General features: G+C 38.9%; 1 protein-coding gene and 2 pseudogenes across 1 annotated transcript in view; all 3 read left to right on the top strand.

Moving 5' to 3' along the window:
- The window catches only part of MAP7 (microtubule associated protein 7), a 153,399-nt gene that overhangs the window by 99,655 nt on the left and 27,744 nt on the right, over positions 1-26,000 (top strand). The window contains exons 2-3 of the mRNA XM_017863425.1: positions 6,206-6,304; positions 16,145-16,222. Coding sequence (XP_017718914.1) covers positions 6,206-6,304; positions 16,145-16,222 — 177 coding nt within the window. The remainder of the gene's footprint in view (positions 1-6,205; positions 6,305-16,144; positions 16,223-26,000) is intronic.
- Positions 7,782-8,198, top strand: LOC108522957 (phosphopantothenate--cysteine ligase pseudogene; annotated as a pseudogene).
- On the top strand, positions 19,235-20,059 carry LOC108522970 (ARL14 effector protein pseudogene; annotated as a pseudogene).

Here is a 26,000-nt window from a genome sequence, read left to right as displayed (position 1 = left end):
TTTTTTGAGACGGAGTCTGGCTCTGTCGCCCAGGCTGGAGTGCGGTGGCCGGCTCTCAGCTCACTGCAAGCTCCGCCTCCCGGGTTTATGCCATTCTCCTGCCTCAGCCTCCGAGTAGCTGGGACTACAGGCGCCCGCCACCTCGCCCGGCTAGTTTTTTGTATTCTTTAGTAGAGACGGGGTTTCACCGTATTAGCCAGGGTGGTCTCGATCTCCTGACCTTGTGATCCGCCCGTCTCGGCCTCCCAAAGTGCTGGGATTACAGGCTTGAGCCACCGCGCCCGGCAAAACCTCCACACTCTTACCGTGCTCTAATGAAGTCTACCATAGCCACCAAATCTTAACTTTGTGTTCTGTATAGATATGTGAAATGCAAGAAAAAGATCTTAATTGAATTGTTTCTGTCAGCAGAATAGGGAGAGTGCTGTGTATAACTTAAATATGTATCATTATCAGATGGTCCTATTTAGTTGCATATGTTTTGGCAACAAGAATTGAGCAATAGAGTGAATAAATGGTTCATTGTTGTTATTTCTGTTTCAAAATGTCAGTCAGATTACATGTGGCTAGAAGTTGCACCATGCCATGAAATGGGTCTATTCTGGTGTGTGTAGAAGAGCAAATGAGACTCTGCACTATGTTTGACATTTACAGTTACTTAAATTGCCATGACACAATACCTGTAGGCATGCCCCATGAAGCAGCTGCTTCCCTGTTAAGTGATGGTCTACAAAAGATTAATAACACCAGTCAATTTCCCATATTGTATCTTATTCACCTCCCTGCAAAATGACCTTCAAAAATATGCCCCACCTATTTCCCAACAGACCCATTTCCTTATCTGGCCTGCTGGCCACTCATCCTCCCAGGAGTTTGTGGCTGGAGTTCCATTTCTGGTGGAGGGTCCCTATATCGTGCTACATGAGCTGTCCTTGGCTTCTTCTAGGGTGACCACACTGACTCTACTCTTCCCCTACTTCTTGTTTCTTCAGGGACGGCCCTAAGTTTCACCATATTCATTCATGTCACTTTTTACCATGTAACGGTCAAATAGTTATCTCTTGGTACGTGATATGGGTAAGTGGAAGAACCTGACTAGTTACTAAACTATATAGAAGGCAGAGTTCTTAGGATGTCTGTTTTTAGTCTGATTTCCTTTTACTGTTTTCTTTAAGATGAGATCCTTTTTAAATTCATTTCCAGCAGACTTGTTAGACTTCACTGTTCATTTACACAGAATCCATTGAAGCTAAAGTAGTTCACAGCTGGAAGTTCCATGTGATATATACTTTAGTGACTTTCCATTGCCTTCACGAAAAAGTCCACACTCTCAGAATTCAAAGAGACATTGACCTTAGCCTGTTTCTCTTGTCATATCTTCAACTGCCTCCCTTCCTAAACCTGCTGTTCTGACTAGACAGTACCGATTATCTCTCCTGTCCCTTTGCCTTGGTAGTTTTGCTCATGCTCCACCCTAGTAAGGGAATTTCTTCACATTACTCTTCACTTATCTGGATGCTTTCTGGTCTGCAAGCTCTTTGCCCGGGGACTACTGTCCCTTGTGGCTCCTTCTCCCACTCCGAATTCTTGTAACACTGTATCATTTGTTTGGTTATTAAACCTCTGTGGGTTTATGGATTTTTTAGAAAATTGAATCAGTCCGTTGTTGCAATTTCATGTATGTGCCCACTGTCTCTCCTCCAAAGGATGGTAAGCATCTTGAAAGCAGATGCTATGTCATATGACCTTCGTATTCTCACTGTGTAGCACAGTGTCTGGTCCATGGCGGTATTTTTAAATGTTGAAAAAATTACTTAATTAATTAGAATTACTTAACATTTCTGAGCCTGGTGGTTCTGTTGATAGTGACAAAGAGACTGACATTAGGGGATTGGCTTTTTTGTGAGGACGTTCAAGTGATAGCAGAAATACATGAGCAGATATTCCCTAGATGTTGAAGATGGGAACTTAATTGAGAGCACATATTTATCAATGCATACTCAACAGTGACTGATGTACAGATAGTATTTCAGGACATAATGGGAGATGATTTTTGAAGAAAGGAGATAGTGTTGGAGGAATTGGAAGTTCCAGAATACAGTGTAACCTAGAAACATAGGACAAGAAAAGGAAAAAGAAGTGGTAGAAGGAGATAATTACACACCTAATAATATTTCTTCCAGCATCGAGCTCAAGGTGTCCCATAGAGTAGTGTACTGTTTGAATAAATACAAGTAGGAAGAAAACTGAGGTAGTGTGGGAAATGAAATCCGGGTTTGTCTGATGCTAACTCCCATGAGCTTTGATCATTGCTACCCAACTTCACTTGTAATTGTGAGGAATTTAACCTAAGGAGAAATTCTCTATTATGTGGGATAATCAGGAAAGTCATTAGGAGTGATGCTGTTGCTTTATTTCCTTCTTGTTCTAATGCAAATTTTATAAATCACATTGAATAAAACACTTCATACCTATGATTAGAGTGCTACAAACAAACCTGGAAATGAAATCTAGGTTTGCCTGATGCTAACTCCCTTGAGCTTTGACCACTGCTACCTAACTTCACTTATAATTATGAGGATTTTAAACTGAGGAGAAATTCTCTATTACATGGAATAATCAGGAAAGTCATTAGGAGTGATGCTGTTGCTTTATTTCCTTCTTGTTCTAATGCAAATTTTATAAATCACATTGGATAAAGCACTTCATACCTATGATTCGAGTGTTACAATACTCCTGGCAGGTATATTTGAATAAATAAATTTAAAGAATAAATATATATAAATATATACAAAATAATAACAGCGATCTCAGGCCTGATATGGTAACTCTTTTCTATACAGATTTATTTAAACTATTAGATTGAAACATTAAAAAGTTGTTAAATTTTAACCATTTTTTTACTACATAAAAGGCTATTTCATGTGGTTCAACCTCTAGTTCTATGTTCTAGGTCACTTCCCCAAAGCTGTGTCCTCACAAGTGTATGTCTGCAGAGGGGCTGTATGCCCACAAAGTCCAATTGAAGACTGTAGCAGAAAAGCATGTATGCAGTAGTTCCTCCTTATCCATGATTTTGCTTTTTGAGGTTTCAGTTACGGTCAGTTGTAGTCCAAAAATATTAAATGGAAAATTTCAGAAATAAACAATTCATAAATTTTATGCTCTTCTGAGTAGTGTGATGAAATCTCGTGCCCTCCCGCTCTGTCCAGCCTGAGATGTGAATCATTCCTTTGTCCAGTGGATCCACACTGTAGTCGCTGCCCACCTGTCAATCACATAGGAGCTGTCTCTGTAGATCCAAAAAACATAGCATATATAGAGTTCAGTACTACCCACAAATTCAGGCATCCACGGGGTGTCTGGGGAACCTAGTAGTCCCCCATGGATAAGGGACTATACAGAGCTGGAAACTGAGTTTAAGCTTTTGCTGTATCACAGCCCACATTGCAGATTTTATTAAAAAGAGTGACTGAAATACATTATCCTTGTGGATATTATTCAGTGAGATTTAAACAGGATGGTGCAAAGGTTATAGTCAGAATTGTCTCAGAGCAAGTGTTTTGACTAAATTGACAGGTCATTTGTTGGACCAGTTATTTTCAGCAGTTGACAGAAGACCATATTGGACCATACAGCCAGAAGTAGAAACAAAGCCGTGAGAACACCAAGGCCTTTGTGGGAAGATGTTGGAAGGAATCAGTGAGTGGCAGAGAATGTGGATTGCACAGGACACATTGCAGCACTTACTGGAGCTACAGAATTTTCACCAGATGAAGGCTCCAAATGTCTGATGCCTCTCTATTTTGTTTCGGAGTATGTCGGAAAGAGAGTCCCAGACCACCAGGGTGCTTGTCTGTATCTTTCCTCTTATCTTTACCTCAACACTTACATGTGACACTAATGGAATACAGCTTTCAAGCTAGCAGGATGATCAATAAAGATTACATAAGGCTAGCAAAGACTTACTGAGCATCATAGTATATGGCTTAACTTTCTTTTTTTTTAAATGAAAGAAGAGAGATTCAAATAAATAATACTGGAAAGTCACCTGAGTCATTTTAATTTTTTTTCATGAGAACTTTTATAAGGGTATATACAATCCTATCTTCTAGTTAATGAGGATTTTCAGGTTTTTAAATTTTGGAAATCAGAAAATGAATAAATTCCTCTTGTCATTGTGTTCTTAAGTAGTGAAATCCCCTACACTTTGTTTAAAAAACAAAAAACTCCCTGTTTTATTTTCCCAATGTTATTGAGGGTTTGTTTTTTTTAAGGCCCAGATTTGCTTAATATAATGAAAGGCATCACATCTTAGAAAACTGTCATCTCCCCCAAACCCTGAATCAGAAAGACTAATTACCTCTTCCCAAACCAGGCCATACTCTAAAAATTATATCAATAAGTTTACCCTACCTAAGAGCCCCAGGAGGTATGACTGTGGCTGAGCTGAAAACTTCTGGAACCAGCTGCTGACCCAGACTTTTCTGCCACATTAGTCACTTGCCCCCCAGGACCCCGTCACCAAGTTAGCATAAGTTTGCTTTCTCTCAAATCCCTGAGGAACTAGAAGCCCAGTTTCCTGAAGAGAGCTAAAAATACTTTCTACCATTTGTCGTGCCTTGCTGTGGGCCAGGCAATGATCTACCTTTCTGTACATTATCTCATTTAATTTTTACAGCTCTGAAAGTAGATGTTTTTCCCCTTTACAGATGGGGAAATTAAGACTTAGAGATGTTAAGCAACATGCTGAGGATTCATCTGGTAAATGGCAGAACCAGGTTTGCTGACTCCAAAACACACTCAAACCTGCATGGGTGCTGTGAGAATGGGATGCCCAGGACTCCACAGAAAAGCATAGAAGCTGGGAGAAAGGGCCTTGAATACTTGTTAAACATCTCCTATGTGCCAAGGCTTTTGGTAGATTTTTAACACATATCTTCTCAGTTAATCCTTTCAACAGTTCTGTGAGTTAGGCAGTATTATTACCCCATGTGACCTACTTGGAGAGGCCAAATAACTTCCTGGCCACTCAACTGGTTACGTACTAAGTCTCATATTTGAACCCAGGTCTGCCTGTGTCTTTTGCTGTTACAGTGTTCACCAAAGAAGTTTTTGAAGAAATACAGACTTTTAAACCATAGCAGAAGAAAAAGACTGATATGAAAGCAGAGAGATGGCCTGAAAACTTTAGAAATACATCCAACCTAACAGTTAGGAATTAGCAATATATAATCTTAGACCAAACAGCCTGACAATTTTCAGAAATTATTTTTAGTTTTCAAAATTTAACCTATTGTTACTAATCCAAAAGGCTTACTGAAAAATAAAATAACATAAAATAAAATTAACCTATCAATTTCATATGAGCATAGAAAAATTTTAAGATGGATTTTACATGTGTCTCGTGGTCAGTATGACTCAGAAGGTCTTCTGAGATGGAAATGAATTCCCGACATCCAGGCGATAATGAAGTGGGCAGATAGACCTCTGATGTTCACCTAGAGTGGATCCAATAAAAGTTAGATATAGATAAATTAGAGTTCAAGTAACCAGAACTCCTGTTCAATTGAATTTTTTTTCAATTTGAATTTCAGCATAATAAAGCAAACTACAGCCTCCCTCTAGCACCCCACCCCCAAAAGCGTTTATCGGGCTTATTCAGAAAAGTGACTTGCACTGAACATATGTTGAAGTCTTTTCAATCTCCATTGTCTGCTGTTACATAATATTCAGTTAGGGTTGATGTTTGTTGTCAGGACCTGGGGCTACTGCAGAGACTCAGTAACCCCAAAGAAAGATTAAATGATGTTGAATATACCAAAGCGGAAAGAAATTAATACATTTGAAATATATTCTAAGCCAATGGTGCTTTATAAGAACTCAGATCCAAGACTTTAGACTGCAGTTGTCCTTCCACATGGTTGCTTTATGCGTAAACTGGTACAGCTGTGGGAAAGGCCCTTCATGGCCCCTTGAACATGCCACTTCTATAAGATTGGTCACTCAAGCCGAGGTTGTTGATTTTTTACATGTCCTTCCTACTCCTTGAGGACACGGGTTGTAACTACTTCATCTTTTCATTTCCTTAATCTAGCCTAAGAACCTGGTACATAGGTTAACAGTAAATGTCAAATACGTAAATGTTTCTGAAGAAATTTTAAGAAGCTAAATGTATTTTTTCTCTTTTGTCTCATTTCTGTAGCACCCGACAGCTATAAAGTGCAAGATAAGAAAAATGCCTCCAACCGCCCTGCCTCTGCAATTTCAGGACAAAATAACCACCACTCAGGAAATAAACCAGGTATGATGCATTGCATTAATTGTGGGAAAATAAAGATTATCTTTTATGCCCTAAAGGCATGCTGACGATTATAAAGGTTTAATTTGTTTAAATTCTAGTTTTCAGAAAACTAGAATTTAGGAGAGCTTGGTTTCAGTCCTGCCACCAAACACACACTCCTGCTGGCTTGTATGATATTAAGTCAGAGAACCTCTCAAAGCCAAGCCTTGGTTTTCTCTCTTTAAAATGTAGATTCAAACACACGTCTTGCTTACTTCTCAGAGTCATTTTGACAATCAATGAGATCATGTATGTGGATGCACTCATTTAATGTCAGGCAGTTTAAAGGGGTAATAATTTTACTATTCTGTTTCAAATGATAGGACACAATTTTTTATACCTGTGTGTCCAACAAGCATTATCACGTATCTCTTTTGTGACTTTTTCAAACACCATTTCAAGAAAGCTTTACACATAGCAAAGCTTGTATAGAATTATGGTTTTGTTTGCTATTCCTTGCAATGATTGTATGCCTATACAGTAATTTCATGTAATAGCCTGTGATTCAGTCTTTTTCATTCAGTGATACCAATAATGTAACAGTCTATAAATATAATACAAACAACTGAACCGACAGTACGGTTGCTTCCAGATATCCAGTAACCATTGCGTGACCTGTGGAAGGAATGAATGTATGGTATGATAATAAGAGACAATCAAAGGAAAGGAAAGCAAGCCAAATACCCCAGGAGGTTCTTGGAAACCTATTTCATGCTGCATCCAGTACTGAAGTCACTCAAGCACAGTGAATCAGTGAGAATAAAAATGGAAATAACTGAGTCTAACCTTATAGAGAATATTCTACTGTGTTTAGTTTTGTGAATTTTTTTTCATGTAGAAAAGGTCTTGAACACAACAGATAAATCTGCTTTGTCATTTAGAGGAAAGACAATAACAAGTATTGTTGAAAATATTGCTTAAGCTGCCATTAGTGGAAAATGATGTGCAGCCTCAGAGGAGTTTTAATTACCAAGCGGAGATTTCCTTAGTCAGCCTGCCTTTTCATTGAGTCATTTATCCATCCATCTAACCACCCACCTTCCAGCTACCATCTAATGTTTACTGAGTTCTTCTATGCCAAAGAAGCATGAGAGATGCACTGCATGAGCAAACAACATGAACCCTGTCCCCATGTAGCGTATTCTAGTGGACCTTTATTTTCGTATTCAAGTGTGTCTCTATGGAGGTCGAAGTTCTTTAACATGAAAAGCACATTTGTTGGGCCGATGGTGGAAACAGACCTCGTAGCTGAGTTTCCCTGGCCTCCGGTGCTGCGCTGAGGTTATGGCCTGCTTCGTGACTGGGCTGGGCGCACAGGGCCAGCGGGTGGTGTTGGTCACATCAGGTGGCACCAAGGTCCCACTGGAAGTGTGGCCGGCCCTTCTGCGATGTTTTACCTGGTGTGGTCGTGTCAGATTTCTATGTTCCTGTCTCTGAAATGCCTGAACACAAGATCCAGTCATCTGGGGGCCCACTGCAGAGAACAGTGAAGATGATGCCAAAAATACTTTCCCCTTTGATTGAAGATTGTGCTCACAAAGCATTTATAATTTCCTTTAAGTTGGAGACTGACTCCTCCATTGTAATTAATCAAGCTCAGAAGGCTTTGGAAGTTTATCAGCATCAAGTGGTGGTGGCTAATATCCTTGAGTCATGACAGTCCTTTGTGGTTATTGTAACCAGACACTCAGAAACCAAGTTATAGCTATCAGAGGAAGAAATAGAAAAATACATAGAGATAGAAGAGAAGATAGTGGATAATCTTCAGTCTTGACACACAGCTTTAATATGTGACAAAACTGAAGTAAAAGCCCTTACATTATCAAAAACTGTCCAGGGCTCTTACAGTTGGTGAAAACTATGATAAAACCTTTGCTTTCATATGGACAGAGAAAATGAAGGAAAGGGAAAAGGCAGTGGTACACAGGCAAATATGCTTTGATATTTGTCTTTTAATGACATGTGATACACTCACCTGAATGTCATCTTGATTTTGAAATTGAACACTAGAACTGTTTCTCACCTTTAAATAGAAGAGCTTATTGGGAAATATATATTACTTTAGATACACATTGGGGCCTGAATATCAGCCTTCTTTATACTATAAAAAGAGAATTATGGATGCATGAATGGTCATGCTTTGGAAGTCAAATATTTGTTGAGTGCCTACTGTGTGTCAGGCCCTGTGCTGAGCCACGAGGATTAAAAAGATGAATAAATGTGTTTAAAAAAAAAAAAGAAAATCACATTTGTTATACAACGAAAATTTAACATAGCTTAATTGTTGGTGCTATATTTCTCTGGTTCTCCCCATCCACCACTGCTTCTAATTTCTACCTTTTTTTTTTTTTTTTTACTGTGCAGTTTATACTTTTATATCCTGATAACTCATTTATTCGTCTAGTGTTAGCATCATGAAGGTACTAGGAATATATTACTAAGAGACATAATCTCTACCCTCCAGTTGACAGTATGATAGATAAACCAATATATGAATAAGTCATTCTAACACAGAACCACCAGTGTGATGAGAGATTGCACACAGTGTATAGAGATCAGAAGCCAGAAAAACCTCTTCCACCCTAATTGGCTGTCTCCTTATATACAGTCATTTGATTTATATTGCTAAAGTCAAGTTAAATAGGGAGACATTTCACTTCTGATTGTGTCTTTTTGAGCATCCCTGTGTCTGTTTTCTTGTATATACAGATAAGCCAAGCTATATAAAAGGCTCTTGATTTAGCAACCACCATGTCATTATTTTCCTGAGTCTCTCCAAAGGATAATATGAGTATTGTGTTGGAGGGCTGGCCTTGGGTAACACCTTTTAATTTTTGTGGGATATGGGTTATGAGAATGTCTGTCTAAAGCATTTTGTTGATTTTCATTTTCTAGAACTTGGGGGAAAAAAGTTCATTATGTATTTTGGGATATTTTGAGTATTGTCCTAACCAGGTATGGGCATCCTGACTGAATGATTTCTGAGAATCCCTTTTAACCCAGTAAGTTTTGGCTAAATGTCCTTTCCTCTTTTACCATCTGATACTTAAACTCGTTAGAAGGCTCCAGAACATCTCTATGATTTAGAAGACATTTCTCCACATTCAAGTTGTGACTTTTATATTTAAAGCACATTATGGCTGGCCAGGCACCAGTGGCTCACGCCTGTAATCCCAGCAATTTGGGAGGCCAAAGCAGGTGGATCACCTGAGGCCAGGAGTTTGAGACCAGCCTGGCGAACATGGTGAAACCCCGTCTCTAATAAAAATACAATGATCAGCCGGGCATGGTAGTACACACCGATAACCCCAGCCACTCAGGAGGCTGAGGCAGGAGAATCACTTAAAGCCAGGAGGCAGAGGTTGCAGTGAGCTGAGATCCGCCACTGTACTCTAGCCTGGGCAATAGAGCGAGACTCTGTCTCAAAAAACAAACAAACAAAAAAGCACATTACGGAAGTGCCTCATGGTGTTTTAGAACTATGAGCACACTATGTTCTGCATTATCCTGGAAGGACTATTGCTCTCAAATGTGAATACTTGAACCCAGACCAAAACAGACAGTTTGTAAAGTTACAGATCTGTCCACATCTACTAATTCCTGAAGAAGTGGGAGGTGGTTCATCAGAACTCCAGCTGCCTCCAAATGATTAATAGTTTGACTTCCTTAGAAAACTGCGTGTTTTCATGGACCTGAGAAAAGCAGATACCCAAATTCATTAAAAATCCCTCTGAATTCCTATCCCTTTGCTGTCCCCCAACAGAAGTCTTTAAAAGAGCCACTGAAACTTTATTTTGTCTTATTGTTTATAAGTAAATTGCCCTCATAGAGGAGTACATGACTTCGAATCTTCCAGCCCTTCTCTGATGCTACACCGTGCAATTGTAATGACTGTAGCTGCCATGGTGCATGGATGGGCACAGGACTGAGTTAGAGCTCGGGTTTTATGCCCTCGCTCTGACACATGTCCTTGCTATCTTCATTAGTCATATCTATTTCTCTGAGTTTTTTCATTTGAAGAAGAGGCATAGTAACTCTTCATTGAATAAATAAATGCTTGGCTAACTCATAGTGTTATTGGGAAGAATAAAGTGATAATATGTGAAAGTGCTTCATAAAGTACAAATTGCTAACAGAAATACAGAAGTATTTACTGTAGAAATAGTAGTTGTTACATACGAGTCAAGGCCTAGTGAGTTCTTGTAAAAGCCTTGTCAACTTTGAGAGCTCCTTAGTAGCATGACCATACTATCAGATGTGTGTAAAGCAATCCAGGTTTATGCATATTATCAAACACAGAATTTTAATGGCACTCCCTTTCACCCTTAACAGTGCCCCAGGTTAGGTGTCACCCCACACTTGAACCATCATGGGTAGGAAGTTGAATGTGGAGTGCAACTGTGATCTTACTTAAGCCTAAGTTCTATTCCTCTTAAAGCCTTTTTCCTTGTGTGAATTGGTAACTTAATTTTATTCTAACCATATTAGATCCATTGGGAAACAGTATAGAATATACATTATTTTATTTTATTTCAAGACAGGGTCTTACTCTGCCGCCCAGGCTGGAGTGCAGTGGTGTAATTAGGGCTCACTGTAACCTGGATCTCTCAGGCTCAAGCGATCCTGTCACCTCAGCCTCCTGAGTAGCTGGGACCACAAGCATGTGCCATCACTCCTGGCTAATGTTTTTTTATTTCTGGTGGAGATGAGGTCTCCCTTTTTCAAATGAGCCTGGGTTGGTCTCAAGCTGCTGGACTCAAGCAATCCTCCTGCCTTGGCCTCCCAAAGTGTTGGGATTACAGGAGTGAGCCACTGTGCCTGACTTATATATAATTTTTTTTTTTTTTTTTGAGACAGAGTCTCGTCTTGTTACCCAGGCTGGAGTGCAGTGGTGCGATCTCGGCTCACTGCAACCTCCGCCTCCCGACTTCAAGCGATTCTCCTGCCTCAGCCTCCCAAGTAGCTTTGATAACAGGCATTCACCACCGTGCCTGGCTAATTTTTGTATTTTTAGTAGAGACAGGGTTTCACCATGTTGCCCAGGCTGGTCTTGAACTCCTGACCTCAAGTGATTCGTCTGCCTCGGCCTCCCAAAGTGCTGGGATTGCAGGTGTGAGTCACCGTGCCTGGCTGACCTATACATAATTTTAAAGTATTTTCTATACCTTTTGTTTCAGGGAAAATAATGTGGGGTGGAAATGAGAAGGGAGGCAATGAATTATAGGAAATTCACTATTTACTGGAATTATTTAATTGTATTTTTTTGAAAACCTACCTTTAAAGATAAATTTTATCAGTTTTAGTTATTAAAACTAAAATTTAAATTTCTAGCATTTAAATAGTTTACTGTGTTATCAGCTACAAGATTGTTCTTAGTTTTTCCCATTAGTGCATCTTAATAGAAGTTTAAAGGCTCTGAGGGTTAGCTAAGGTTGCTCATCATTCATTCATTCATTCAACAAATACTTACTGAATATCCTTTTCTGCCACATGCAGCCCTAGGCATTGAGAATGCAGCGGGGAAGAAAACAGACAAGTCTCTGTTCCTCCCCAGCCCCATGCACAGCCATCTTTAACCTGCCACAGGTGTTAATGACATTCTAGCACCTAAGAGACTTTCGTATTAATGGGAACAGAAGGATGGAAACAACCTGCACTGAATAACTTTTTCACTCTACAATTCAGTATTTTCTAATGCCAGGTTTCCAAACCAACCAAAATCATCTAGTATATCACAACTACTATGCATCTTGAGCTTCAGAAATGTTACATTTCTTTACTTCCTCAAATCTATTTCCAGATAGATAGTAATTATTTCAGCACTAATGTTGATGGACAGCCAGGAACTACTGCATTGGCCTATTTACAGCATTTAATTGTATAAAAGTTTGGTTTTTTACATATTATCTTACCAAACAGGATGCAGTTTGTTACATGTTAAGAATATAATTTTCATATGAAACGATAGCATAGAAATCAGGGAAAAACTAGCACTTCTTGCACTGTTTTCAGAATATACATTCAAAAGGCACTTCGCAGGGGGAAGCATTACGTTGCATAATCGGGCATTGCCTCATTACTGCAGGAGCACCAGTTATTACTATGACTTGGGGCTGTCAGGGTTGGTGTGGGTTGCCGGGGGTAGCATATGTCCCATATGTTATTAAAGCCTTATTTTCAAAATTTTGTATGAAATTTAGCATGTACTTAAAAGTAAGCTAGACATGTCACGTACTTAATATTGAAATATTGTCTAACAGAATTTGTCAGTGGAATTTTAAAAGTAATTAAACTATCTGTTTTACAGACTTTCCATAATGTGCTCATATGACTTTTACAACGTTGATTTTCAACTTTTATAATTAAATAAAAGTTTTTATGAGGCTGGGTGCAGCAGTTTATGCCTATAATCCCAGCACTGTGGGAGGCTGAGGCGAGAGGATTGCTTGAAGTCGGGAGTTCGAGACCAGGCTTAGCAACATAGTAAGAGCCCATCTCTACAAAAAAAAAAAAAAAAAAATTAATTAGCCGAGGTCGGACATGCTGGCTCACGCTTGCAATCCCAGCACTTTGGGAGGCTGGTGGATGATCAGAGGTCAGGAGTTTGAGACCAGCCTGACCAACATGGTTAAACCCTATCTGTCCTAAAAATACAATAGCTGGGCCTAGTGGCACATGCCTGTAATCTCAGCTACTTGGGAGGTGGAGGCAGTAGAATCGCTTAAACCCAGGAGGCAGAGGTTGCAGTGAGCCGAGATCGCGCCTCCCAAGAGCGAGGAAACTCCGTCTCAAAAATTAGCTGGGCGTGGTGGCGCACCTCTGTAGTCCTGGCTACTTGGGAGGCGGAGGCAGGAGAATCGCTTAAACCCAGGAGGCAGAGGTTGCAGTGAGCTGAGATCGCGCCATTGCACTCCAGCCTGGGGAGGAAGAGTGAGGAAACTCCGTCTCAAAAAAAAAAAAAAAAAAAAAAAAAAATTAGCTGATTGTGGTTGTCCACACTTGTAGTCCCAGCTACTTGGGAGGCTGAGGTAAGAGGATGGCTTGAGCCAGGGAGATTGAGGCTGCAGTGAGCCGTGATCATACCACTGCACTCCAGCCTGGGTGACAGAGCAAGATCCTGTTTAAAAAAAAAAAAAAAAAAAAAGGTTTTCATGAGGGGGAAAACCTCATATTATTTAAGGAGTATTAAAGTGATAAGTAATTGTTAAAGGTCTTTCTTTTAACTTCATCTTGACTTTTATCCCGAGTTCTTTCTTTAAAATACCATTTTACTATGGCCACCATTTTCTTTCAGAAAAACAAATGACAGCAAAAACTTCCTGTGGATAGCCCTTAATAAATTGCCTGAGAGGGTCTTCATGTCCACCTCCATTTTTTTGTTTCCAAATTAAACCTTCAGGGCCAGGAGCCATATTTTCCTACATGAAAAGTATGTAGAAGTACATAAATGATTAGGAAATCTGAAAAATATCATAGTGGGCTATTGAGGGCGTCCATTTAACCAATTTTTAAAAACCGTCCACTAGTCTTGTTCATCATCCACACTGCCTGGTTTATGCAGGCTCCTAAGGGATGTCTTTACTGTTTTTATTTTCTTTAAATGTACAAATTCTGTAAAGTTTAAGAGACATTTGGCAGCCTCGGCAACATGGCAAAACCCCGTCTCTACAAAAAATACAAAAATTAGCCAGGTGTGGTGGTGCACACCTGTGGTCTCAGCTACTCAGGAGACTGAGGTGGGAGGATTCACTTGAACCCAGGAGGTCAAGGCTGCAGTGAGCCATGATTTGTGCCACAGCAGTCCTGCCTGGACAACACAAGACTCTGTCTCAAAAGTAAAAAACAAAAAAAGACATTTGGGATGCAGACCTTTAAGTTTATTGCCAAAGCACTAGTATTTCTCTCTACTGTAATTTTTTTTTTTTTTTTTTTTTTTTTTTTTTCTGAGATGGTGTCTCACTCTGTCGCCCAGACTGGAGTGCAGTGACATGTGATTTCAACTCAATGCAACATCCGTCTCCCAGGTTCAAGCAATTTTCCTGCTTCAGCCCTGTGAGTAGCTGGGACTACAGGCATGTGCTACCATGCCCAGCTAATTTTTGTATTTTTTAGTAGAGATGGGGTTTTGCCATGTTGGCCAGGCTGGTCTTGAACTCCTGACCTCAGGTGATTCACCCACCTCGGCCTCCCAAAGTGCTGGGATTGCAGGTGTGAGCCACTGCACCCAGTTTGTCTCTACTGTATTATTATAGTAGATTCCCATTTTTAACATGAGATTCTAAAAATGTCAATGTCAATTCTTTTTTCTTTTTTTGGAGACGGAGTCTTGCTCTGTTGCCCAGGCTGGAGTGCAATGGCGCGATCTTGGTTCCCTGTAACTTCCACCTCCCAAGTTCAAGCCATTCTCCTGCCTCAGCCTCCTGAATGGGCGGGACTACAGGTGCACACTGCCACATTTGGTTAATTTTTTGTATTTTGTAGTAGAGACAGGGTTTCACCATGTTGCCCAGGCTGGTCTTGAACTCCTGAACTCAGGCAGTCCACCCACTCAGCCTCCCAAAGTGCTAGGATTACGGGCGTGAGCCACTGCGCACAGCCTGTCAACATCAATTCTAATGTCAGCTTAGTAAAGAGAAAAAGAAACCTAATTTTGAGCATGAGCATCATGATGATCATTTTTATTATTTTGTTTTTATATGGCAGCAGAGTGAGCCTGTAAATGTAGCCCTCTGCTGCAGAACCCCTCTTCTCCACCCATGTCTCACTCAGAGTATAATGCAAAGCCCTCACCTTAACCATAAGCCCCGTCACTTATTCATCTCACTCTGTTCCAGTCACTCAGATCTCCCTGTTGTTTCTGGAACACATTAGATACTTGCAACCTCAGGGACTTGGCACTTACTTTCTATAGAACGTCATTATCACAGTAAGGCCTTCCTTGGGCTCCATCTGAAAAATTAAACATCCTTTTCCTGACATGTCATAATCCCCTTCGTTTCTTTGTTGTCTCCTTAACGTTTATCTCAGTCTAATATTCTCTGTATTTTTCTCCTTTTTCATTCTATGTATAGTACTTATTTATCTTCTTTGTCAGATTTTTTCCCAAGTAGAATATAAATCCCACGAAGTCTCAGGTTTTTGTCTTTTTTGGTGACTGCTGTCTTTTCAGTATACAGAACAGTGCCTGGAGCACATAGTAGATGTTCAGTGATTCACTGGGACATACACACTACACACTCCACTAACAGTCATTATAATAATGCGAAATAGGCTCTATTGGATCGTCATTTTACAGGTAATAAATCAAAGTATACCTCATAACTTGAGACTTAGAGAGGTGGGTAAGTACCTTGGCCGGCGAGTGATGGGGCAGAAACTGAATGCATGTCTGTTGGACTCGAGCACTTCACCTCTAACTGGCAAACATTTGTTCAATATAAAGCCACTTAAGGATTCTGTTGGTCGTTAAGGAACAGACTTTTTAAAGTGTAAAAATAATAGAAGTTTGGTAGCTTAGGAACACAAAACATCATTTATATTGTTTGATGAAAATAGCCAAAAGGCTGTAGTTATGTCATGATTTACATGATGTTTTCAAATAGAGGAAAAATGCTTGGAAGTCCTTAGAAAACTTGTAATAACTGAGTGGATCACTGTAACTCTAGTCACATGTACTTATTGTTGTAAAGTGTAGCAATATTTTATTCTTCAAATTTACTGGATATTTATCAATGTGTATTTTTTCTTTTTCTTTTTTTTTAATCCACTCTTCATCTCATGTTTTTTTAATGTCGTTTTCAGACCCTCCGCCTGTGTTACGTGTTGATGACCGGCAGCGGCTGGCCCGGGAGCGACGTGAGGAACGGGAGAAACAGCTAGGTACCCCAGGCCCTGTGTCCATGGCCCGGATTTGAATGGATGTCGCTATAATACCATGGTCTCTTGCATACCTTTATGAATTTTGCAGGTGGATTATGAAGCAGAATTTAGGATGTGATGATATAATATAAACATAGGGCTAAGTTTTAAGTAACAATAAACGCTAGCCTATGGATTCGGGTAATTTTTTTTTTTTTTTTTTTTTTTTTTTTTTTTTTTTTTTTTTCAATCACAGTTTAATGTGGCACTGGAGGAAAAGTATATATGAGTGGAGTGATGGTACAGCTTACATTTTGCTACCGAGAAAATGCAAGGACAGTAAACATATGGTTCTTTTTTACATGAAAAGTTATGAGATTATACACTGCCAGGGCACTTAACTGCCTTCTCTGTTAAAATTATGCTGCCATTGAACTTATAGACAGGTGCTACCAGGCTGCTGCCAGGAAAAGCATGTGCTGAGGTGTCTGATTTTTCTCTTATTACCTAAGGACCTTGTGAAAGGTTAGCAACTGCAATATTTGTCATATAATCACTGGAACCTGGATCACAGGACTATCTTTACAGGAAGCTGAGACTAGAGCACTTAGAGATTGTACAGCCATTGTCTTCTAGAATACTGGGCAAGGAAGCAGGTGCCAACCCCTCCTTTACTTTGACGTCCATTTATGTAAACTTGCTAAAACAGGTTACTCTCTTGAAATTACCTGAACAATGTACCTTGAAAAGATTAAGTGCCTGGTCAGCATGTGTGTGTACAGAGTGCCTGGGTATTCTAAAACTAGACTGACAGGATATCAAATTTTTCCCAGCGGATGACCTGTAACTTCTTAAAGTTGTACTGCATTTTGTAAGAGTTAATGTTTCAACTGGGGACTCAGCCCCTGTATCTCATCCCTTTATTATTCTTATTCCAAAGCCTAAATTTGTGAAATGTACTGGAAGTTGGTTTTCAAAAGTCTTTTGCTATTGTTTACATTCTTTCAACTCAGACTTGTTTCTGTCCCTTGCCGTAATGGCCATATGAGGTCATTTATTTTGCTTCTGAGGTTTTTTAGGCACAGATTTCAATGGCTTACTGGAAGTGAACATACTCTGCTGTTTTTCTGTGCCTAGAATTTCCTCCCTGGCCTGACAGGTTCCCTGCAGGCAGGTAGGTTCTTGGGAGCAGGCTGTCTGTGGTCACCAGGGCTCTTCCTCCTGTGAATATGCCCATTGCTCTCTAGTAAGGTTGCTTTGACAAGCAAACCAGAACTGAGAGAGGGTGAAGGCAGAGCTGCTGAAACTGGAAGATGAGTAAAAATAAGAAGCTGACTACTGTTTTAGGGTGGCTGTTATTTACACTCTGTTTTCAAGTCCATGCATGTGTCCTTTTCCACTTCTATCCCATCAGGTCTCACACTTGGAGATCTCTTTAGTTATAGTGTGGATTCATATCTGCTTGAATAGAAGGAGTTCCATAGGTCAGGAAATAATTCCTTTATGGTTAAATCACATTGTGAATTAGCTTTTCCATACTTAACTCACACCTTTCCATTTGGGTTTCTTTGTCTTACAAAACCAAGCATTAGTTTTTTGTGGAAAGCATGAATATGCTGCTGGTGAAACAAAAATGACTTTACTTATACTATAGAGGTGTAAGACTTAAAACTTTGAGCTTGCAGTTCTCCCTAAAAGTTGCCTACCTTTGTATATTGAGTGACTAGATTTTTTCTTAAGATGTAATGCTATATTTCAATTCATATTGATAACACAGGACATGACTCATTAGTTTATATATTCAAACACTGTATGTGCCATATATTGTATTTAAAAGATGACAAAAAGATGTATAAAGGTTGACACCCAACCCTCTAGAGCTAGGTATAGTCTAGTGGAAGGCAGATGAATAAATAGCAACTATTAACATCACAGCACAGTGCATCCACTGTGAATGGGTGTGCGCCAGGGGCATTGAGAGCCTGTAAAAGTGCCTACCCCAGCCTAGCTCTGCGAGGTGCCACCCAAGTTCCCAACTAAAGGACGAAAGGAGCCATTCAAAGGGATAGAAAAGCAGGCATTATAGAACAATATGCAAGAACAGGTGGGAAAAAGGCATTTGCTGAGAGACCCAACATGCTTTTCAGATTATTATATGGTTATATGTTATATATATTATATTATATTTAGATGATTGTATTATTCTATTATAGCTTAACTTTTTTGGTGAGCCAATATGTGATATACATAGTTTCTGTCTTCTCTCTCTCTCTCTTTGAAATGGGATCTTGTTATGTTGCCCTGGCTGGAGTGCAATAGCTGTTCACAGGTGTGATCACAGTGCACTACATCCTTGACCTCCTTGGCTCCAGTGATCCTCAGCCTCTTTAGTAGCTGGCATTACAGACTCACGTCACCACACCTGGCATTTTTCTCTTTATTCTTACCCCTGCCATGTTAAATATAATTTTAAAAAATTCGATCTCATTTCTTTTTTCAATTGTCAGAGTCATAATTGTAAGGAAAATATATCCATTCTAATTTTTTTCTTTGCACTAATTTTATTTTCTTTATATTTTAGAGCAGTGCCTTTTTGCCTATGTTTTTTTCCATTTAAACCATCATAGTTGGAAGTAAGTCTTGAGAGGCTGCCTTCAATCTTCATAAATACAGAAATGAGCATATATGCAAATATACGTGCATATATTATATACATTTGTATAAGAGCCACTTAAAAATCTAATTTCAGGTGTGCCTTAGAGTACGTGAGGGTGATTTCTAAAAAATCGTCAGTACCAGTGGTAGCGCGGGGACTGGCTGGGAAGCAGGCGGTTGAGTGTGTCCTGTGTGGATGCGGATGCTGCCCGAAGCCGGGTGGAGGAGAGCTAAAGCTAAGGTGTTCTCGTGAAGTTCTGACTTTCCAGGGAATCCTTCTGTTTGATTATTAAATGTCTATTATAGGACTTTGGGTGATCAGCCCATGACCTAGACCTCTAGACAAAATAAAACAGGGAAAATTTGCTAGAATCAAGAATGATGAATCTATGTTCAGTTGGAGTCCAGCTTCGTACTACAAATGAGTGCCATAAAACCTACTATATTCGTCACACAGGTTTTAAGACTTTACAAGAATTGTCATCAAATGATATGCTTTTACTTCAACTTAGAACTGGAATGACACTTTCTGGGAACAATACAATTTGCTTTCATCCTGTAAAAATTTATATTGACAGATTTGAGGATTTACAGAAGTCATGTTGTGACCCATGTAACATACACAAAAAATTAGCCAAAAAAAATTTGCACGTAATTGACTTAGATGATGCCACTTTTTTGAGTGCAAAATTCGGAAGACAGCTTGTACCTGGTTGGAAGCTTTGTCCAAAATGCACACAGATAATCAATGGAAGTGTGGATGTTGCTACTGAAGACCGCCAGAAAAGGAAACCTGAGTCAGATGGAAGAACTGCTAAAGCTTTGAGGTCACTACAATTTACAAATCCAGGAAGGCAAACTGAATTTGCTCCAGAAACTGGTAAAAAAGAAAAAAGAAGGCTTACAAAAAATGCAACCGCTGGTTCAGACAGACAAGTGATACCAGCAAAGAGTAAGGTCTATGATAGCCAAGGTCTCCTGATTTTTAGTGGGATGGACCTCTGTGACTGCCTCAATGAAGATTGCTTAGGATGTTTCTATGCTTGTCCTGCCTGTGCTTCTACCAAGTATGGAGCTGAATGCCACTGTGACCGCAAGTGGCTGTATGAGCAAATTGAAATTGAAGGAGGAGAAATAATTCATAATAAACATGCTGGATAATCTGTGGTACCAAACTATGGGGCCTTTAAAGGTCATTATTTCTAAAATTTCTGTTACTCTAAGAATACATTTTAAGCTTGATTGTCATATGACAAAGATTTTTTTAAAACCACCTCAGTCGCTGCCCTAATTTTCATCTTGGGTGCTTTAAAGATTCACTATTTAGATATAAATTCAGAAAGGCTATTTTTCAGCCTATTAAGCCTATCTGGATCAATATAAACAAGTAGGTGTAGGCCAGTCCCTATTTGATGTTTCCCAAATGGGGCACAATTTCAGTGACCTAGATTTAGGTTTAACACCAGGCTTTCCTTACCAGAAGGAAAGCAAACGGTAAGGAAACTGTTGTTAAAATCTAGGCTTAAAATTTTAGTTAGCAACAGTTATAACTCTGAGTAATTACATGAAGTTACAAACTTCTCTGCCTAGTTCTTCCCAGTCTACAGACTGCTATGTAATAAACGATATCCTTCATGATTAATGACATAGTCATGTTGACTACTTTCAGATTCTTGCCCAGTGGTTTTCCCGGCCTATCGATATTCAGTTCTCTCTACAGCCAGAGCATGTAGTTATGCCTGTCTCTTTGCTCATCCACGTTGACATTTTATAGAAGGTGAACACTCAAAAGAAACTGGCCAACAAAGGATGAAAGTGCAGCAAAGCAATTGGAAAAATGGATAACCACTGGAAGTGAAATTTTAATCAAACATAAATGGAATTTGCTAGAAGAAGCCACCGACCATGGGAATATTGTTCTTCTGGTGTGCACTTCATTAGCGAGCTTAATGAAGCAAACTATCAACACAAATAGAGCAGAAGTGGGATCGCCCAATTAAAGACAAATATGTCCCAGAGGAAGATGATGGTTTTAAAAAAAAAAAAACTTTACATTAAAGGAGTATTTAATGTGAACTATAGAAATATTCACAACCATTGAAAGCACAAGCAATAAAAAGAGGGAAGCTGACCCAAACTTAAAGAAGTATGACTTTGCCATGCAACATAAAAGATGCTTACTCGGTATCATAAGTTACTTGGCCAGAATAAAAGGCCAAGCTGTATTCAAACTACTTCATTCTTTACTCTACAACTGAAACTAAAACACTTTATGTTCTAGTTTCTAATGTTTTAAATTACAGTGCTACTAAATATTTTAAAACATTTTTGCCATTTTTTTCCTACATAAACTGACAAGAAGAATAGTCATGAATTATCTATAAAATGGCTCATGTCGAATCGTGTGGTAAGCAGCATTCTCCCATGTTGTGATTTTTTATAAGATTCAAGTGCTCCCGTCTGTGGTGTGTCCCGCGCGCGTTTTATGCCACAGTACACGCGCAAATGAGATCACTTGCAGCTGCGGAACAATGCTTGCTTCAGGGAAAACTCGCATTTTGACTGTAGAACCGACAGTTGAGTCGCATACTAGTTGAGTATTAAACTGTTTTGGAAATAATTTATATATCTAAGTGCTGAGATATATTTCTCTTCTCCCCACTTATTCAAATAAAAGTTTTAATACTGTAAAAAAAAAAAAACTTCAGTACCAAAAAAATATCAGTGGGCACACTTGATCAACTCTCTGTAAACTGTGTTTTAACAGAAGCTATGACAGCAGCAGTGGAAATTTTTTTTTAAAGAAAAAAAGTTTAAAAGCGGCCACTTAATATTAAGGAAATCTTGAACTGTGCTTAATTAAAAAAAAAAAAACAGTTGGTAATGTCAACTCTTACTGACTTTCAAACTTTTAAGTTTTCAAGTTAAAAAAAATTGGACACCATTCCACAAATGCTGGCAAAGCAAAGTTTAAAATGAATAGCCAGTGAGATTGGTTCTTTACTGTTGGATGTAGGTTGAAATTAACATTGAAATCATTGGAGATTGTTTTGAGAGAGGGAGAATAAAGGTCTGATTATTTTGTTATTAGTGGTATGGCATGTTTGTACTATTTTGCAAACAGAAAGGACCTATTAATAATTTTCCGTGGGTTAAATCTCTGAGTCATGCTTTGATGCTTTTATAGTAGGATTATGTTATGTGGCCTGCTCTTTCCACATTATCCTTCAGTTTTTCACAAAATCAGGCATAATTCTTCATGTATGAGATTATTCTGTCAGTTTTGTTGAGTACTTTTACTCTGAAAGCTTTATTTTTCTTCGTGGAAAAGTCTCTAACCACCCTATTCTGTCTGATTCTATCCCCTCAAATTCTGTCTCTTGACTTCTGCATCTTTTTCACTATCTCTCGTCTAAGCTTTAATTTTGTGTTTTCCAAGGGTGGGGTGGTGAATCTCATTTGTTCTCACAGGTTCACTCTCCTCTTTAAATATGGATTCCACATTTCCAGCTACTCATAAGGCAGTAGATGCCTGCCTGTTTCTCGAAACTCTACTTCTATACAACTAAATTGTTCATTTTCTTTCATTCCAAAACTGACTCATCCTGGTAATTTCTGTGTCCCAATTAATTGCACCAATTTTTTTTTTTTTTTTTTTTTTTGGCCCCAAGACATTATTTATTTCAGTCATTTTTGATGCTTCTGCTAGAGACGCTAGGTTCTTTCTGACTAGCAGCTTAGCTATTAGATCTTTTGCAGAATAAAACATTCTCTCTTCCTTGGCTGGCCCAATACTGTCCACTGACTAGTCTCCATCCTGACATATTGGGCCACTTGTAGCTACCCAGTGGTCAGTCTGGGCTCAGCCTAGTTCTCTAACTGGAGCTTCAACTATCTACTATCAACTAGCCTAGTAGGTAGGTAGAAGTTGACATACTCTAACCCTGAATCCATCTAGTCAGAAATCTAGCAGACTCTTATTTCAGATAAGAGTCTATGCCATTATATCAGCTGCCTCTGCCATTATCCTAGTTCAACTGCCCTGTTGTTCTTTATACTCCTAGCACTGTGTCACAATTAGTGCCAGTCCTTCTCTTTTAAGGGCTTCCTAGGAAATCTCCTTTTGGAAATGTATCATCCTTTCACTATATACTATATCTTGTATAACTATCACATTTTAGTTCACATTCTACTGCTCTTTTATATACTACTGAATTTTTATCTATTTAGATTTTCTATCTCTGGCTGTATGTATTTTAAGCTTCCAAAGAATATGACTGTGGTCTCTAATTCTTTGTGTCCCAATACATGGCACAGTGCTAAGTGTAAAACAAGCACATAATAAATATTTGCCGATTTTCCTTACTCTATAATCTTCAGTGAAATAATAGCAATAATGATGAACAGTATTTATTGAGCACTAACTATGGGCCAGGCAGTGTTCTAAACACTCCACTATGTATAATCCCTTTTAGTAACAAATTAGCACAGTGGTTGTGCTTTTTATTGTGTGAGTCTGCCATAATTGGCAATGTAAGTTTTTTAATAGAATGTCACTTACTGTATTTTTAGAATACATTGTGATGAGTTAGCCAAAGGAAGTAATGGAGAGGATCTCAGAAAAATGGAATAGTTAATGGGACCGTTTCGTTTTTCTGCCCTATTACCCTTTTTTGTTGTTGTTGTTTGTTTGTTTGTTTTTTGATACAGTCTTGCTCTGTCACCTAGCCAGGAGTGCAGTGGCGTGATCTCGGCTCACTGCAACTTCTACCTTCCAGGTTCAAGCAGTTCTCATGCCTCAGCCTCCCAAGTAGCTGGGATTATAGTCATGTGCTACCACGCCCAGCTAATTTTTGTATTTTTAGTGGAGATGGGATTTTGCCACATTGGTCAGGCTGGTCTGATTTTCCTGGCCTCAAGGGATTTGCCCGCCTTGACCTCCCAAAGTCCTGGGATTACAGACGTGAGCCACCACACCCAGCCCCTATTAGCTTTTTAAGCATGATTTTAGTATGTACAGGATCACCACAGTCCATGTTAAAATTCCTCCACTAGTGGTGATGCTGTTAAGTAGAGAGAGATCCTTGTGCTTTATTTATGGGTGATGGAGTTTTCAGAAGTTTCAGGAGTTGGACAGGTATCCAGTTGTCATGGAGAAAGAGTTATTCTCCTTCCTTATAGAAGTATTCATAAGATGCATAGGTGCTATGTTGACTCGCATTCGACAGAGGTTAAAATGTAAGTGTTGGAGCAGATTCTGAGATCTGCTTTGAGAAAACTTTATGGCATTGATCAGTTACTATCATTTGAGTCCATTAAGAGTAATTCTGTCTTTATGAACTTAGAATCGATCCTGGTTACCGATTTCTCTTCAGAAACCATTGTTAGAACCAGAGTATATAGAATTTATGCAACAATATAAATTTTTTATTCAGAGAGCTTAAAATAAAAGTAATCCCCCTCCCTTTGTGTGATTTTATGTGTTAATTCAGTCATATTTAATGCGTACATAGTATTGAGCTGGGGATTCTGGAGTATTGAAGTGAAAAGAATAAATTTTCTAACCTCCTGGAATTTATATTCCAAGTGGGGAATAAGATAATAGAAAATCAAACAAGATTACCTAGCATCTTAGCTGAAATTTCCCACACATCCCATAACCAATCCGTCAGCAAATACTCTTTGTTGTACCCTCAGAACATACGCAGAACGTAACTACTTCTCACAACCACCACTGCTGCCACCGTGGCCCAAGACAGCTAGATCTTTCACGTGGATTCTGCAATAGGCTCCCAACCGGTGTCCTCATTTCCTCCTCCTCCCACAGAGTCTGTTAACATAGCAGCCAGAGTGACCCAGTTGCAATATGGCCTGCCAGGCCTGACCCTGCTCCAGACCTTCCAAGTCTTTCCATCTCACGTATAATAGAAGTCAGAACCCTTACCATGGTTCAGCCCTGCTACCTGCTAACGTCCTCTCCTTTGCCCTCTGTCCTCCAGCCATGCTGGCTTCTTGCTGTTTCTTAAACATAACAGCCAAATGCACTCCACCTGGAGTGTTTTTCCTGAGAAATCCACATAGTTCATTCCCTCTCCTCCTACAGATTTCATTAAACACCACCTTCTCAGCAAGGTCTTCTCCTACCATCTTACTCAAATTTTCAGCTCCCTCCAACCAAACCTTCTTTATTTTTCTCCCTAGTTCTGTCAACATCTAAGCATGTGGATATATTACTTATTTGTTGATTATCTGTCAGCACCCCTGGAACATAAGCTCTGGAAGGGAAAAGATTTGTGTCTTTTTTTTTTTTCATTTCTGTAGCTTAGTATCTAGAACAGCCTGGCACGTAGTCAATGTGCAACAACTGTTTGTTTAATGTTAAGTGGAGATTAATGCAGGAGGTATTGCAAATTAGTTAAAATGTTACTAAATTATTATGTAATACCTGCCCTTATGATAGTTCAAACAGGTATTAAATTCTTATTAGTAATCATTTTCTCAGGTGAACAAAAATACAGAGATAATCTAGTAACATAGTCCTTAAATTTTCCTATGGATCTGTCCTATTATCTGCGGATAATCTATTAGGATTTGCCTTAAATTTTCATCTTCATATATTATAAAACTAATAGTTCTATAATATGTCGACAAGAAAGTTCAAGAGAATATTTAAGAACTGTGTAGCAGACAAACAGTACTCTATGCTTGGGGAGACACAGAGCTTCCCTTTTTCAAGATAATAACAAGTAAGTTTGGAGTATTGATTGTGTTTAAGTTTTGTTTAAGTGTCTTGGAACATGTTAGGCACTCAGTAAACATGTAATTATTTAGTCTTTTTCTGAAACCAAAATTTTTAGATGAATAGAGTCAAATTCCTAATTGGTACCTTCAGAGATTCTATAAAATCATGACAGAGAATGTATGATGGACTGACATAGCTCTTGAAGAAAAATGTCAGCTTACAAATCTACAATTTCATTCATATTGGGTTTTGTAGCTAAGTTCAAAGCTAAGATATATCATAATGCAATATTTTAGAAAGAGTAAGACAATATAAAAAGAATTTTAACCTTTGAACAAACTTTGGTTAAATTATGTGTGAGGGGCTTTTTTTTTTTTTTTTTTTTTTTTTTTTTTTTTTTTT

Source organism: Rhinopithecus bieti, unplaced genomic scaffold (assembly GCF_001698545.2).
Source record: "Rhinopithecus bieti isolate Rb0 unplaced genomic scaffold, ASM169854v2 scaffold_65275, whole genome shotgun sequence".
NCBI lineage: Eukaryota > Metazoa > Chordata > Mammalia > Primates > Cercopithecidae > Rhinopithecus > Rhinopithecus bieti.
The sequence above is the reverse complement of the archived record's forward strand: the minus strand, read 5'-3'. Positions and strand labels throughout refer to the sequence as shown.